Source organism: Echeneis naucrates, chromosome 12 (assembly GCF_900963305.1).
Source record: "Echeneis naucrates chromosome 12, fEcheNa1.1, whole genome shotgun sequence".
In the NCBI taxonomy this organism is placed as follows: domain Eukaryota; kingdom Metazoa; phylum Chordata; class Actinopteri; order Carangiformes; family Echeneidae; genus Echeneis; species Echeneis naucrates.
In genome coordinates, this window is record NC_042522.1 from 11843230 (window position 1) to 11859738 (window position 16509).

Below are 16509 nucleotides of genomic sequence, written 5' to 3' on the forward strand. Positions count from 1 at the left end.
TTGATTGTTGTCATAGGGTCACTTGAGGCAAAGAAACAAACAAGCCCAGTACTCTTATCTTCTGCTCTGACTACAAGGAGGATGTACACAAATGTATTTGCATGCATTCGTGTATGTCACCTTTGCCTTCATGCTGCCATGAGCATTACCATCCTATTTAACTGTGACGCACTATTTGGCACAATTGCCCTCCTGGTTCACCCCAGAGCCTTTTCCCATACTCTTCTCTTTAATCGAACTGTCCACCTACAGGCGGTGAAGTAGTCAGACAAAGTGGTGTTACAACACAATTTTCCACACAGTTCTGTGCTGTGGCCATGCGTTTACTGCATGTGTACTAATGATAAACAATAATAGAAAATAAATCATGTATCTATATATAAAGATATTCAAAACTTAAATTGCCCTTAGAATTACCACAAAGTCATGTTCACACCTGTCTTTGGTTCTCACAAAGCAAAGATTGGACTTTTGCGGCCATTTTTATTTTACTGGGCAGTGGTAGTGACTCGCATAAAATTACACTTTTCCTCTGTCAAATTTTTCCTGTGCACATGCTTCCATTGGAAGGTTTGTTTTCCTTTTCCTGATGAAATATACAGAATTATTGAATGCTCTCTTTGTCTTGGCTACATACAGAAAACAGTCAAGTCCTGCACTCATGATGCCAAATGCCCGGCCAGCGAATCAGCTGGTGATCACAACCACGCTGTTTAACCCAGATTATGATTGAATCAGACCCAAAAACAACTACACATGACCTAGAAAGTAAGTCAACAGAAGTGCAAATATATTACTAGTATCTGCACCTCTGTGATACTATGTCAGAATTCATTATGGTGAAATTCTCTGTGAAGTGCAGCGACCCAAAACAGTTTATCCTCTTCCTGCTGGACGGTATTCAGGCTGAAAGTCACCGCAACTTACAATGTCTGTTTAACTCACAAAACCTGTGCAGGTGCTGCCACAAACGAACACAAGAGGCCAGATTTCAGTGCAGCAAGGAAAAATACTAAGGGCAAAAGGAGGTGCCACAGTTGTCCTGCTCAGTTGTGCATGAGACGATAAACATTGAGAGGCTTTTACCTGAGTGCTTTTCTCAAGATTTCTCCTCACACAAGGATGAGCAAGAACAAGTCTGATGCTACGTTAAAGGCAGGGTGTTTTTCAAAACCACGATACTTGTCTCTGCACCCCTCCTCACCTTCCTCACCTCACATGTAATCAGCCATGGCATCTGGTGAGCTCACAAAGTTGGAGGAGTGACAGGGTGAAATTACAAATCATTGCTTTTAAGAAATACTTTGCAGAGAGCACGCTTTGATTCATTCAGAATTCTCAGACATTCTCAGAGTTTACGTGTTGCTTTAGTGTCTTTTAAAATCCCACACCAGCCATAATGGTGGAACACACACACACACACACACACACACACACACACACAGCCACATGAATGAAAACTCATGCACACCATGAACTGGCTTGATCGATGCGTTGTGCCATATGAGAGCTGTGTGTGATGGGCAGCCAGCAGGGGGATGGGTCAATGTGCTGCTGCTCGCTTCATACTGTATCTGTCTTTCTATGTATTCTCATAATCTCCAGAGCACCGATAGCAGCAGCTGACTACTGCGGCTCCATGTGAGAGAGCGTCTCCATCTAACTCTGGCAGAACTTCATTCGTCAGTCTTATCTATTTAAACACTGAGGATTTTTCACCAGTGTGTTCACCCCTCCTCTCCTGAGACGCAGAGGTTCCCTGGAGAGGAAAAGGGCTTCCTTCACTCTGTATCAGGTAAATCAGTTCTTTATTAACAGGCTTGCAATTAATTTGATTTGATGAACCTATCGCTGTATTTTTTTCTTGTAAATTGCATGAACCAAAGAACAGGGTTGCTTAATTGCTTAATTTACTTTTTTATTTATTGCGTTGTTTATAACTAAGAATCAGGCAAAACATTAAGGCGTTGTCATGGTCTTACAAAGGCATATTTGTTTGGGTTTCTTTTTTTTTTCAGCTTGTGCCATTTTCATGAAGGGAAGATTTCCTACAAACGGCAATGCAACCACAACTTAATTTCTATTAAAGCGGAAAATTTCTACCAAACACACTTGTTGAGTAAACCGATAAGCGTGCCAAGATCCTTCCTTACAAAATTATTTAGAGAAGCCCTTTTTACAACTTTTTTTTTTTTTTTTTTGCATATTTAATCGTGTAAACCTTAATTTCCAGAAATAACAATAATGATCCTGAACACAACATGAAGCAGGCTCAACTTTCATTCCTCACCTGAAGCTTATTTATAATATTCAGTCTATTTGTGCCCATAATGGTCACATGAGCAGTTTTTCAATGAACATGAACACGTGCACTGTGCCTGCCCAAGTTAGGAAATCTTCCTCCAGCAATAAACAGCACATGCTTAAGTGAGCACAGTCACACTGCATCTGATGTGAATTTGATTTATATGCCTTTAGAATATGAGACAATGCTTTGATGCCCAGTGAAAGGAAGTAAGAGTTCCTCTGATGTGTAGGGCTTCATGAGCAAAGCAAGCGCTCCCTGTGTGGACTGTACTTCACTATTGAGCTTATCATTTTAATTTTATAAATAAAATATATATATAATATATCTAAAACTCTGATTAATAATAAAAAAAGAAATCCATTAACGGCACGGAAACATGCTTCTCAGTCATTATGAGTATGATTCCTGCTGCTCTCTGGATTAATTACGATATAATCACTCAACCCAATTTTAGTTCACTCTCTGCAGCGGACACAGCTTCTCAAAAACATGTTTTTGTTCTTGAACAAACTAATTATTAATGTGAAACATGATAGATGTTTTATCTTGTCCTCTGAAATTTATGTTGCACATAGAATTACACTGCTCTGGCACCATTCTTTAACGCAGGTCAGACTCAGCCAGGAAATGGGTTTACATAGGATAAATGCTGTTTTATTCCATGAATCAGTATGCTCTCATTATTTCATCACATTAACAAGACACAGAAATCCTCTTATAATCACTGCTGCAGCGGAGCAGTGGCTGCATGGAACAAGGTCCATACAGCAATTTTCATTATCAGTAATGCCTTGACTTAATCATCTCTTCATTGAATGATTCTCAGTTATTTGGCGTAAAAGAATCATGTCACTGTCAAGAATCATGTCCTCATATACTTTGAGACATTTCACACCGCCATCCATTCTGAAGAGCTATGTTGACTTCTGCGAGTTATTTATAAACATTTTTGTGTCATTTGTTGCCCGTCCTATTGAATTATTCCCAAGCCCCCCCCCCCCCCCCCCCAAAAAAAAAAAAAAAAAAAAAAAACAACGAACTGTACTTAAGGGAACTTTCCTGCAAGGATTTGCAGGAGGTTAATTCAGATTAATCTGCATTGACAGTTGTGTTCCTTCTGATTCTGTGGCCTATAAAACCTAAATCATTTCCAAGAAAACTGCGGAAAAAATGTAAAAGCACTCTTAATCTGTGAAACCTAACTGAATTGTAGATTGTCTTATTTGATTCTTTTGGGTTGTATTGTCCCATTTAGATTGTAAAATGCAATCATCATCCACTTCCACTTCCATGTCTGTTGTGTGTCATGGTTTCATGGTAAGGAGAATTGACAATTTTATCAATGCAACAACATTAGCTCTGCATTATTGCAGGAACAGATAGGCAATGATGACATGAAGTAAAGCGATGTTGCAGACTGTGCTATCACATCTTTTTATATGTTCCCCCCAGACATGTAACTTACTCATCATCATCATGAGGCTCCTTGCATAATACTGGAGAGTTTAGTAGGTCAGTGGGATAGGCAGGAAGATCGGGATTTGCATGAAATCTCCTGGACATACTGAGCACAAAGACCCGCTGAGTCTGACATCTGCGTGTGTTTGTGTCTGTTTCTTGCCACAGAGATGGACGTGGAGCACGGGTTCTATCGGCAGGTGGATGTCCAGGATCACGCTCACTACATCGTTGCCTTCTTTGTGTTGGTGATAGGAACAGTTGGAGTTACCGGCAATGCCTTAGTCATGTATGCCTTTTTCTGGTAAGTGCTTTGGCTTGTGGAATGGGTGTTGGTGAAGGTACTTGCCTGTGATTATTGATTTCAGAGCAGCATTATTCAGTCCAGCGCAAATCGCTAGACTTTTCTCTTGATTTTGTATTTCCAGCCACAATATTTCTAACAATTATATTACAGTATAGTTTAGATACTTTACTTAGTTTAGACAATGTCTTCTATAACAAATCCATTAGTCGTAATTTAAGTTTCTGATAAACAGAATAAAGTGATATAGTTCTAACTGGCACCTTTAATGCCATCGCTATGACTTATATGAACTGCAAATACATAATATTTTTGCACTTTTGATGTTTTGCAATTATGTTTTGCAAATATTGTAGTGGAGTGGAGTTTGTTGTTTTTTGTTTTTTTTTATATATATATATATATAATATGCAGTTGATTCCCCTTTCCATAATGGATCACTTCAACACCAAGTACCAGCAGCTATTTCAATCACCTGCTTCCAAAAAGAGAATGTAAGAGCCTTGTAAGTACTCATTGAAATAAATAGCAGCAATCAGTGCATCTATGTTTGTGATCGTAAGAAGCCTCACTCAGCCTATCACATTTTCACATGCGATTAGTGCTAAAAACGAATCGTTTGAAGTCACACAAGGCAGACACAGATGGACCGTGGGAGCACAGTATGTTCTTGCATTCTGAAGTGGATGTCACCAGCGCAGGCAGAAAGGTCTTCGCAGCAGCTCGCAGGCATTCAATACCAGGAAGCAGATTAGTGATTTTCTAGCTGTGACGGATAAATCAATAAATGAATTCAATAATTCAGCCAGTTATTCACTTATCTACATATACAGTCAACACTGTGATACCACCTCACCCAAATTAAGAGAGGAGGCAAGCTTAAATAACAGTAATGCAATTCAGCATGTACTAGTCAGCATGTATGGGCAACATTAAATACAGTACTGATGTCAGGCAGTGCAGGCACAGCCTGAGCTACAGTCTGACTACAGAAATTTGTTTACAACTGCTGCAATTTTTTCCTTCATTTCCCTGCCTTGTTATGTTCCACTAAAAGAAGTAACCCAAAGTTGCATTCACCAGCCTTCCTACTTGGTGTTAAAAGCTGAAGAAGGGCGCTTGTGTCTGACTGCTGGGGGCAATAACTGCCTCTTCATATCAGAGCGAGGACAAACTCGGTTGGTGCGCAGCAAAGCACATCAGGCAAATGGGATGATCTATCAAATCTATCAGAATACACCAGTCAGAGATGATCCAGGCAACTGAATTATAAAGCTGTACCAAACAAAAAATGATTCATTTCTCTCGTTCGTAGTTTGTGATAGTACCTGTTACACACTTAAAGCAAAATTCCCCCTCAATATGCATTCAGGACCTGAAACCACTTGAAAAGATATAAATAAAAATTTAGTATACAAACACACGCCGGAGTAAATGCTATCCAGAGACCATGGCAGCTCCTGGGTATATGGTGCTGGTGAATGCAGTGAAGAACTGAGTGTCAGATAAAATCCTGGGCCTGACATGTTTTCTGCATTAAGGGCCAACCTCCAGCGATACACAGCGATCTCAAATGCAGCAACACTCGATTCTGCACTCCACTCACACTTGCTCAGTCCACACCTACTCGCCTGCATGTAAACCCAAAAATGCACTCCAACATATCTGTCTGTGCTGTAGCTACTTTTTTCATTCGTCTAAGAGTCAGCGGGCAAAACAAGGAAGATGGTGTCCAAAGGCTGTCGCAGTAATATTCAGTTACTGTAGACACGACAGTCCTGGTCTAATAGTGTCGGTGTTCACACACTGAAGCACACCATTGCCATCAAGTCACTTGAAACTAACATTCAGCTGGCATGTATGTCCCTCTACTCTCCATTCCTATCGTCACACTAAATAGATATAATCTACTAAATGTGAATGTAAAATGCCCATTGACACGGACACATCACAGATACAAAGATATCAACCATAAACAGTTAATATTCCTCTACCTTTTAGCAAAACTGGCTTTAGATTCAGGTGCTTATAAATTTGGAAAAAAACAGAGAAGCCCTCTTAACTGCCCAGAACCATTCTGGGGACTTGTTTCAATGCAACAAAGCCTATAAATATGCACATGTATAATTATGATTTGATAAAAGGCCATCTGAAATATGGGCAGGGAGTTATGGAGTGTTATCAAGCACACACCATTGCCATGCATTACATCATGACCATCTGCGTCCTCCTATGGACATAGAAAAGGAACTGCCACCTTTGCTCTATAGTGCTCTAGAGCATAAATATAAATGTAAATGTAAACACGTTCAATTGATCCACTCCCTCAGGGAGTACGAAAGGAGCCATTATGAGGATAGATTGCCAATGTTGCTTTGATTGCTTTGAAGTTCTCGTCCTATTCTTTTCTATAACACTGCATTTCATTTGATAGTATGAAGTATTTGTTGCCTGACTCGTTTTCATTGCAGCTGCTGTGAATATTAAAAAAAGTTGTATTTGCTTTTGCTGACTGTTGCACGGCATACACGAAAACTAGTTGACTGGGACTTTCTCAAGAGATTCTTCTGGTATTGAATGTGTGCTTGTATCATTCTGATTTACAGAACACTGTTTACGTGTTTGCTGATGATCTTGTGATTTGTGTGCAGGAACAAATGCATTTGAATCACTGAGTTAAACCTACTTTGAAAATAATTAGTGTTGTTAGAAAGTTAGTGTTGGGATGTTTCAGTATTGTTGATTTCTCTGTTAGCGTTAAGTAAAGCGGGAAGATTTATGTACAGAAGGATGTAAAGTTGAATTGATCTTGTATCGGCCGGGGTTTTAACCTCTTCCTTTATTTATGTTTGTGCACCTCTCTGGGGCAAAAAAGTTCTTCCACAATCTGAGAAAGTAATTTTAAGAACAACCTTTGGACACAATATGTCTCTCACTGCAATGTCCTTCTGGCGAGCCACGCTTCACACATGGTGGAGCCCGTACAGATGATGCTGGTCTTTGATCAGCCTGAAGGGGGCACTTGTCACTCCGCCACTCATCGAACTAAACTGGTTATCAATGGCAGCCTGAATCTAATTCATGTCACTCCTGCTTTCCTTCAGAGTATTACTTCTGGGTGTGCAACTGCTTGGTCCCTGCATTTCTCAGGGGAGTGTCATCTGCATCTGTGGCCCTACACTCAAAGCAACCACAGTCCAGATTGTTCTCATCTGTGGTTGGCTGATGGTGGAAAAGACTACAAAATGTTACCTGAGCAGTTGCCTCCCTCTCCATTTTCAATAATCTCATCAGACTGATCTGACCTCCTCTCCTGATACCTCCTACACCCTAACATGTCTAACTAGGACTTACTGTGCCCTTTACAAGAGGTGAACATAAAACTGGGAAAATGAATTCATGTCTGCAATCTAAGATAGTGAAACTATCTATATGTCAGCATTTGGATAATGGCCAATAAAACCCGAGATTTTCAACTTTCAAACAAGCCAAGATTGACACAACAAATTGCTTTAATCTTGTTGATTGTTTGCTCTGTGGTGCTTCAACCGTTTGCAATATATATCGATTGGAGACTTTTCAATCATCTTGTGTTTCAGTAACAAGAAGCTACGGACTCCTCCCAATTTCTTCATCATGAATCTGGCAGTCAGTGATTTCCTGATGGCAATCACACAGTCACCGATCTTCTTTGTTAACTCTCTATACAAGGGCTGGATTTTTGGTGAAACAGGTATTATTATTATTATTATTATTCAGTTGTACTCTACACACTAGATTATCCACATTCATTATTTTTATTTTGATGAATTCAAGATCACGGTTATTTTTTGATCTGTTTATAGAATATAGTACTTTTTTATGTCTATGCTGTGATTAAAATCTAATATAAAAGCATCTGTTCCATGCGAAATGTTTTCATATTATTTCAGGATGACTTTATATGAAATAAAATCAGTGTTTGGAGTGCTGAGGAATCACATTGCGTATCTCAAGTAAAAGAGTCAGGATGAGAAATTTATCATGACCATCCTTCCTTCTTGACTTTTCTCCACAGGGTGTAAAATGTATGCCTTCTGTGGAGCTTTATTTGGAATCACGTCCATGATAAACCTTCTGGCCATCTCTGTAGACCGCTACATTGTGATCACCAAGCCTCTGCAGGCCTTACAATGGACTTCAAAGCGACGCACTTGTCTCATCATTGCTCTAGTGTGGCTGTACTCGTTGGCCTGGAGCCTTGCACCACTCTTAGGTTGGAGTAAGTAACTTGCCTTCTCACCTCTTTATACTTTTTATGTAATTATTGACTTTTTATATGGTGAGACCATTCAGATTTCTTATCTGTCATTTTTTTCCTAAAGGTTCGTATATACCAGAGGGACTAATGACCTCATGCACGTGGGACTACGTGACATCTACTCCCGCCAATAAAAGTTACACTTTGATGTTGTGCTGCTTTGTATTCTTCATCCCTTTGGGCATTATATCCTACTGTTATCTGTGCATGTTCCTGGCAATCCGCCATGCGAGCAGGTGAATGAATTACTGTAACATTGGTGAATATGTAGAACTGACATTTCTGACAAATAACTCGTAAATACTCTCAAATCAATTATTGAGAATCAATTCTCATATGTTTCTCATGGGACCCTTCTATGATATAGTCTGTTGAATGTGATGGCAGAATGGCTCATTTTCATGGAGGCTTCCTTTGCACTCATCCATCTCTATTTCTCCTCTTAAGTCTGTTTTCAGCTCAGAGTTAAGAATACACTGCCTCCTATTTTTTGGGATGTCCCCAAAGGCTTATGCAGGCTGGTGAAGCGATCCTATTTTAAGGCGTCATTCAAATGTAGCCACGAAACAAGCCCTTCCTGATATTATTTACATCATCATTTGCGTTAAAGGCAATTTAATTTTCAGCTTTCCTTTTCTTTGTGAGGCTACCATTTTGGGATAATGAGTTCCTCTTGGTTGTGATGGAGGTAGTTTGAGCCTGAAACCCTCATTTTCCAGGACATATTCTTCAAAAAAGGGGAAGCCCATTCCTGCAGCATCTCCAAGCTATTTGGGATGCATTTAGGTCGAGGTTGTTAGCTCTGGTGATTATTACAAAAATGCACAAAACAAACTCAACTTTGCTTTTCTTTATTTTTATTTTAATTAATATTGCCTTCCAAATAAGCTCATATATTTAGACTTAGAACTTCCTCTGTTTCTTCTCTCTATCCTAACAGAAATGTAGAGAAGTTGGGCTCTCAGGTGAGGAAGTCAACTCTGATTCAGCAGCAATCCATCAAGACTGAATGGAAGCTGGCGAAGATCGCCTTTGTTGTCATCATAGTGTTTGTGCTTTCCTGGTCGCCCTATGCATGTGTCACCCTCATCGCCTGGGCTGGGTAAATATACATGATTGATTCCCTGATGTTCTTTTGAGGATTGCTTACTTGCACTCTGCAGTTCATTTTTTTGCTGTTACCCATAATCTGTGTTCCAACTCTTGTAGAACAACATTCTGTGAGGCATGAAGAAATGCTAAGTGTGATAAAATCAAGCTAACTATTGTTGTATCATAGTTGTGGGTGGTGCGCAGGTCTACTTGTCACACGTGCTTTACACATTTTAGATACGGAAACATCCTCAATCCCTACTCCAAAGCTGTCCCTGCGGTTATTGCCAAGGCCTCAGCCATCTACAACCCTTTTATATATGCCATCATTCACTCCAAGTACAGGTGAGTGCAGCGATCCAACTGATTTGCTGGACAAGCTTGCAAGACATGTAGCACCTATATTGCCAAATCTGGTCTTTTCAACAGGGATACACTTGCAGAAAAGGTTCCCTGTCTACACTTCCTAAACCAGGCCCCCAGGAGAGACTGCTTATCTGTGTCACACAGCGAGTCCTCCTTCAGGGACTCAGTGCTGAGCAGACAGTCGTCAGTCTCCAATGCCAAGTTTCATAGAGTTTCTTCCATGTCTACATCAGACACAGTGAGTTAGGCTTCTTCACTCAGCGTTTGAAGAGCGACGAAAAACAAAAATACAAGCAATCAGTTCAAATCAATTGTACACAATGTGCTGTGTCTATCTGAGTATAGTTTAAATGCTATTATGCATTTTGGTAGTATTACTGTAGGGTTGAATACTTATGGTCTAAAGTTGTGTTATGCAATGTGAATTTTAAACAACTCTCTTTGCATAAGGACTGTATAAATTGCATAACATTAACTCAGAAGTTGAAATGTGGAGTAAACATTTTTCTCTCTCCTGTATGTTGAATATGTATTTACTGCTGTGCTGCACCCTTCCGTCGTGTACATATATTAAGGCGTGTATATGCCTTGTAGCAGGTCTGGAGCGATGTGGAGCTGGACCCCACTGACCAGATCCACTGTTTGAAGTCCAGCTATTCCTTTGCAGCTCTGAGGGACAAAGAGTACAAATCCTTGGATAAACTTCCCCCAAAAAAAGAAACCCAAAGCCAGGAGCAGGTAAGGTAGGTGTTTATAATTATGTCTGTTGATTTTACAAACCATCTGAAAATCAAAGGTTTTAAAGGGCATGCCACATCAGCATCAACAAGAAGTCAAACTAACTAAAATCACATTTCGTTCAAATTCTCTTCTAGACTTCCATCACAGAGCGAGGCTCATTGAACAGATATGACCACAACCTATCACCTGATTCTGTTTACATGGTTATACCCTCAGCCGGGGAAAAGGAAGAGAGCCCTGAATGCAAGCATAAGATGCCAGAAAGATGAGCAAAAAAGAGAGCAGGAACGAGAGGGTGAACAAGAACAAAGCAAGACACAACAAGTGCAGCTGAAGGAAGAGGAGAAGCAGTCGCAGGTCCTAATCCAGACAGATTCTCTGGAGAGTAGTCTATGTATGCACTCCTGTGCCATCAGACCCGACTCTGAAAAAGGCCTGTTGCGTCATGAGTATTGTGAAGAAAAGCAGAACACGCACAGCAGACAGAGAGTTGTTGCTCAGTTTATAGCGTCTGGACTATTCTGCACAAATATGTCTGTGCAAAGATTTCTCTCTCCAACACCAAGAAGCTGAAGGTTGGCTATATTTATTTTTCTTTGTGGCTACGTTTTACTGTGACACAGGGTAAGGTTTATTTTTCGTTGTCCAAGAACATAAAGCTGATGTTTTTATGCAGCTTAGAAAAAACTTTTATGTGAACTAATTAGCCACGGAGTTCAAATGGAACATATTTTATGGAGTCTTTGTGCAATTGTATATACATACACAGCAGTACTGTTCAGGCTAGCTGCTGACATACAGCATCACGCTACCTTTAAAGGAATGTCCTCAGTGCTTCAAACCTTCACAGGGAAACAAAGAAAAGTCAAAGGGCCTTTTGAAATGTTTTATGAGGAAGCTCACTTTAAATTTGTTTACTTTACAACTGAAACTAGGCCTCAGCCGTGCTAATTGAAATTAGCAATTAGAACATTTGGTTACTATTTTTTGTGAATGTTATGTCTATGATGCACAGTTTACATGTTTATGATGTTCATAGTGCATTTATTAAGTGACTCATTGTGTAGTGATGTATGACAGCACTCATGTTCTGTAAGTCGCTGACAATATGTGCTGTATCTTCACTTCAGGCACTTTAATAATTATGTGTTATACAAGCCAAGCTTTTTATCCAATTTTTGAGATCAGTGTTTTACATTTCTGACATAAAGAATTTAACATTTAATTTATAATTTTAGAATTTAGATTCTTAGATCAAAACTACCAGTTTCAATCAAACTGGCACAGCAGCCATCACTGAAATTTGGCGGCGAATCAACCCCGTGACCCTTTCAACTAATGAAACTAGACACTGAACCAAACATTTGATCAAAGAGCCTCAGTGATTTCTTTTGATTCAGTCTTAAGTGAAAAAGACAAAAAGACCAAAAAAAAAAAAAACTTCAGAAAATTGTGTATTTTGAACAACTTGCATGTAGTAAAATTTGATCGATATTTGATACATTATTGAATTGTGTCTGTGCATGTATTATCAACAGTATTCATCATTTGTCAAATGGAAAGCCTACCAATCAAATATATAGAAATAGGTTGCTATGATTATTTGAAAATCCACAGATAGCTTATCACTTACTACAAAGTGGATTGAAGATTTATTTTCCTCTAATTCTTTGCTTTTTAGCCCATTTTTGGGACAATAGAACAACTGTAGTAAATAGAGATGAAAAGTCGGGAAAAAGAGACATTCAACTGATGCGATAAACCAATATGCAGTATGGATCAGGTTAACATGTGACCTATTACCAGGAAGTTGGTGTGCTACACTATATATCATTTTTCCTAATATTCCTATGTAATCCCCTGGTGCACTTGCCTGAAATATTGAGGTCATTTATGTGAACAGTTATAGCAGGACATTCAGTCACATGAAACATCATAAAAATACTTTTTGAACTGTCTTTCAATAATAATTTCAGGATGTCCTGACCGGTTTGCTTAATCCAGTTCTGTCGAGATGATGTGAAGGTATGTTCTGCTGCCCTACATAAAGGACTTGCATCAGAGGTTCAATAGCACTGGAAAGGGGGATTTTTGCTGCTGCGCTTCCCACCATTTATCCCCATCTATTGACATGGCACACACGTAGTTGAAAGAAAGCTCATCGGAGCTGTGCAGCACAATGCAAACATCTACTGGCATCTAGCTGCAGCGGCTTCGAACAGTTGGTATCCTGGTGATCTGCCAAATAGGTCATGCCTTTTGGCATGTAACAGCAATCAATGTATGCTTATTTAAAAGGATACAAGAGGCATCAGATACACAAAACAAAGTCATGTTTAGTAAGAAATTATTGGATACAATGACCCACACTGATAAAGCCTGAAATGCCGTGTCCTCTTAAAGTGATGTGAAACAGCACTGTGATTAAAATGTCATTTAACAGCTGACACCCTGAGTATACTGATCCCTTTGCTGACTGAAACTGTGGATTACACTTCAGTCATAATCCACTGACACTGATGGATTGCATGCATGAAAAATGTCTAGAGTTGACACCTAATAAATTCACAGAAGTCTACGCTGTTGCTACTACTGATGCATAACAAACACTTTTGTCTCAGTAATATTAAAATTGTATATTCAATCTGCCCATTAGCATCCTGATGGTGAGGACCCCAAATATCCACAACACAATGAACGAAAATCAAACCCAGTTTCACTTAACCCAATTAAAAACTTTTCACCTTTTCAACTCAGACTCAATGTTTTGAGTCGTACACGGTATCAGCTGTGACCTGATACACAAAACATTTAAAAAGCATGCATTTTCTTTGCTGGCCACTAGAGAGCACATCAGAACTATACCGCTGAAGACTTGGTAACCTGCTTCTCAATACCTGCCCTATCACAGTGACAGCATATTGGACATTAAATGACTGAATTCATAAAGATAAAAAGAATAAAACAGAGTTGCAAATGACATTACAGGGAATAAAAACACACACACATATGTGAAAGGAAAATGAAATTATTCAATGAAATCCTGTGAAGGTTTGACAGATGACATTAAGGAGCTAGAATGTACACAAGTTATGCAATGCTACTGCTAAAGTAGAGAAAATGAAATGATCTGTTCCTTATTTGATATTATGTAGACCAACTACATTTGTTCAGTTATTTATAGCATCGATACTATGACATCTTCTGGTGGTTATGTATGTTCGGATGGCATTTGACTTGTCTGACAAATAGCTGTACAGGACACATTTAGTGGAAAGAATGATGTCATTGTACATCGATGCAATGTGGCACACTGATTCCCTGACACGTGTTGAAATATTTCTTTTCCAGCGTCACAAAAAATATTCCACTTAAATACATTCATGACCCCTGACAAATTACTTCCTTACTTGAATTTCATCACTTTCCTTGACTCAGAAATACCAACGAGAACATTTGTAATGCTTGATTTTAATTCAGGATTAGTCCAACCCAGTGATGGATGTGATGTGAGTTAAAGAACAGAGACATTTAAGGGAGAAACCTTCTGATTAAAGACCAACAGATATAATCAACAGACAGAAGAGACAGACCTTCCGAGTTCACTTCAAGATACAGATACAGATACAGATAAACACAAATAATCAGCCACTTTTGTTTTAGGCAAAACCAAACTTATCAACCCCCGGATCACCAAAAGTATTCCTTTCAACCTAATAAAACATGTTTTTCTCACACATTGTGCACAACTGCTTTCTTGGTCAAATGAATCGCACCTTGACAATAATAACAGGGCTGATCAGCTGGTGTTTCTCTTTTTGGGTCACAGGTTAGGCCATCTTAGATGAAGCGAAATCATTAAGTGAACACGTGACAGGGTTCATTCGCTTTCTGCTAGCTTTTGTTGTTTTCTTGTGAGTTGGTTGGAGGTCGGCAGCACCGCAGAGGTGCCATTAGCCCCTGTGATGATGATAATAATAATAATAATGATGATGATAAAGCCTCCGGCGGCTGCCCGGACAGGCCCCGGCCTGCAGCGGGGTCGCCTCCGGTCGTCGGTCGGACTCTCACACACGCGGGCCGTGAACCCCTCCCACCGGCAGCCGGAGGGGAACGGCTTATATGCGGAAGTCTGAGTTCCGCTCAGTCCAGTTCGCTCCGAAACTGACAACCGACGGACTGAAGTCACGCTTCTCCGCCTCTGAACACCGGACCCGGCTCCTCGACCAGGTGAGCTCCGGCACCGGACCGCCTCATGGCGCCGAGCTGTTCCGGTTATCCGAAGCGACTCGCGGCCGCACCGCTGACAGTTACACGTTTGTTTTACTGGCTTAATTTCAGCCGAGCTCAAAGTCTGTCAGAAAAAGAAGAAGAACTAATAATAATGTCTGATCGTCTCAGCCAGCCGGACAGACGGAGGTGATGAAGGAGGAGGACAGTCACAGAAATCAACATCATAAACTCTAAAGCAGGCAGCAGAAATGTAGAAATCATGGCGTGCAGAATAGGAGTTAGCTGATACTTTTGATTTTACATGTTTAATCAGCCTTTTCCCAACAACTGTACATGTTACTGTGTCAGCTAATGATACTGACAGTTATGTTTTTTGTTTGTTTTCAGGTAGAGCTGTTGAATAAGACCACACATGTTTTGTCTATCTTTTTTTTTTTTTTTTTCCCCCCCAGTAATGAGAAATAGATATTTCACATCATGCCTGTTTTCTTTGTTTTCATAGATATCACACTGGTTAGGTACAATGAAAACTTAATCCACTGTGTGAGTCAACATGTCCTGCAATGATGTCACTGGCAACAATACGCTCTCAGTGAAGTGTTGTGAAATGACACAGAGGCAGAGAGTTTTTTTTTTTTCTTCCCACGATCTAGGGACATTCAACAGCGTTGACCTTTGGTTGATTTCAAAGTAAGAAAGCTTTTCTACAATTTGGAGTGCTTTAATTTTTAGCAGGCTTTTAGGAATTTGGTAGCCACTTTGTAAATTCACCAATATTTTCATTCAGAATCAGACAAGTTTGAACTATATAAGACAATCTATTACAGGAGCATATGCATCTCAGATGCAGTAGATAACGTAATCAAGCTGGCTCATTTGGTCTGTGCTGAAAGGATTTTTGAATCTTGCACTTGGATTGAAAGTGATAAAATATTTTAGACAACGTAGGACCATTATGACAGGAACTTTAGAGATTAGGCTCAGATTCATGCCCCAGCTAGCCCAAAGAAGGGCTCAAGTGGGTGCTGCTGATTTAATTTTTATGTTCAGAGCTTGACTGGTTTCCTCTGTTTGGGAACAGTTAAAGGTGTGTCTGCTCATGTCTATGCATGATATCATTAGGGACTGCAAAACAAGCAGTGACATGAGATGAGCATGGAGTCTGAAGTTTGTTCTGTCCATATTTGGAGAAGAAATGCTGCTGAAATGTGGGTCTGGCATAACTTGAGTCAGTGTGAGCCAGAATTCAGCAATTTTCTTTCTCTACCAATATGTTATACATCTTTGCAGAGGTGAACCAGCTGGCTATGAAACTGAGAAGTGAAGGAATCTCTTGTGAGCAATTTGATGCTGTGTATTCCTGGATGGTGGGGTTTTAAAAAATGGGTGGATGTCTTCCAGCCAAGTCTTTTGGATCAAAGTATTTATCACGGGTGTGTCACTCCAGGAGACTGACAGCATTGTCAGCTCTTAGGCGTCGACTGAAATGAAATATCAACAATGTGAAAATATGCAAGTTCCTCAATTTGTACGATTTTGCAATTCATATGATTTTGCAGCTTGTCGATGAGATGCATTGGGCTACATTGGATTCAGCAACAGCTTTAGTATAAACATCTATAAATATAAATGTATACTTTATAAGTACTGTTATTACAAGTGCTATACAGGATATTTCTCAGACAAGGCTGCAGTGTTTTTAGGCTA

At 39.7% G+C, this 16509-nt stretch overlaps 2 protein-coding genes across 4 annotated transcripts in view; both read left to right on the forward strand.

Moving 5' to 3' along the window:
• The first annotated feature begins 3936 nt into the window (after window positions 1-3936).
• opn4xa (opsin 4xa) lies at window positions 3937-10575 on the forward strand. Its single transcript, XM_029515507.1, has 8 exons — window positions 3937-4070; window positions 7670-7803; window positions 8128-8331; window positions 8435-8606; window positions 9311-9472; window positions 9700-9807; window positions 9892-10066; window positions 10423-10575. The coding sequence occupies exons 1-8, from the start codon at window positions 3937-3939 to the stop codon at window positions 10573-10575; spliced, it is 1242 nt and encodes a 413-aa protein (XP_029371367.1).
• A 4069-nt stretch (window positions 10576-14644) lies between these two features.
• pdlim5b (PDZ and LIM domain 5b) overlaps window positions 14645-16509 on the forward strand; it is a 33003-nt gene continuing 31138 nt past the window's right edge. For all 3 annotated transcript variants that reach the window (XM_029515660.1, XM_029515662.1, XM_029515663.1), the window contains exon 1: window positions 14645-14799. The gene's annotated coding sequence lies outside the window, so the exon portion shown is untranslated. The remainder of the gene's footprint in view (window positions 14800-16509) is intronic.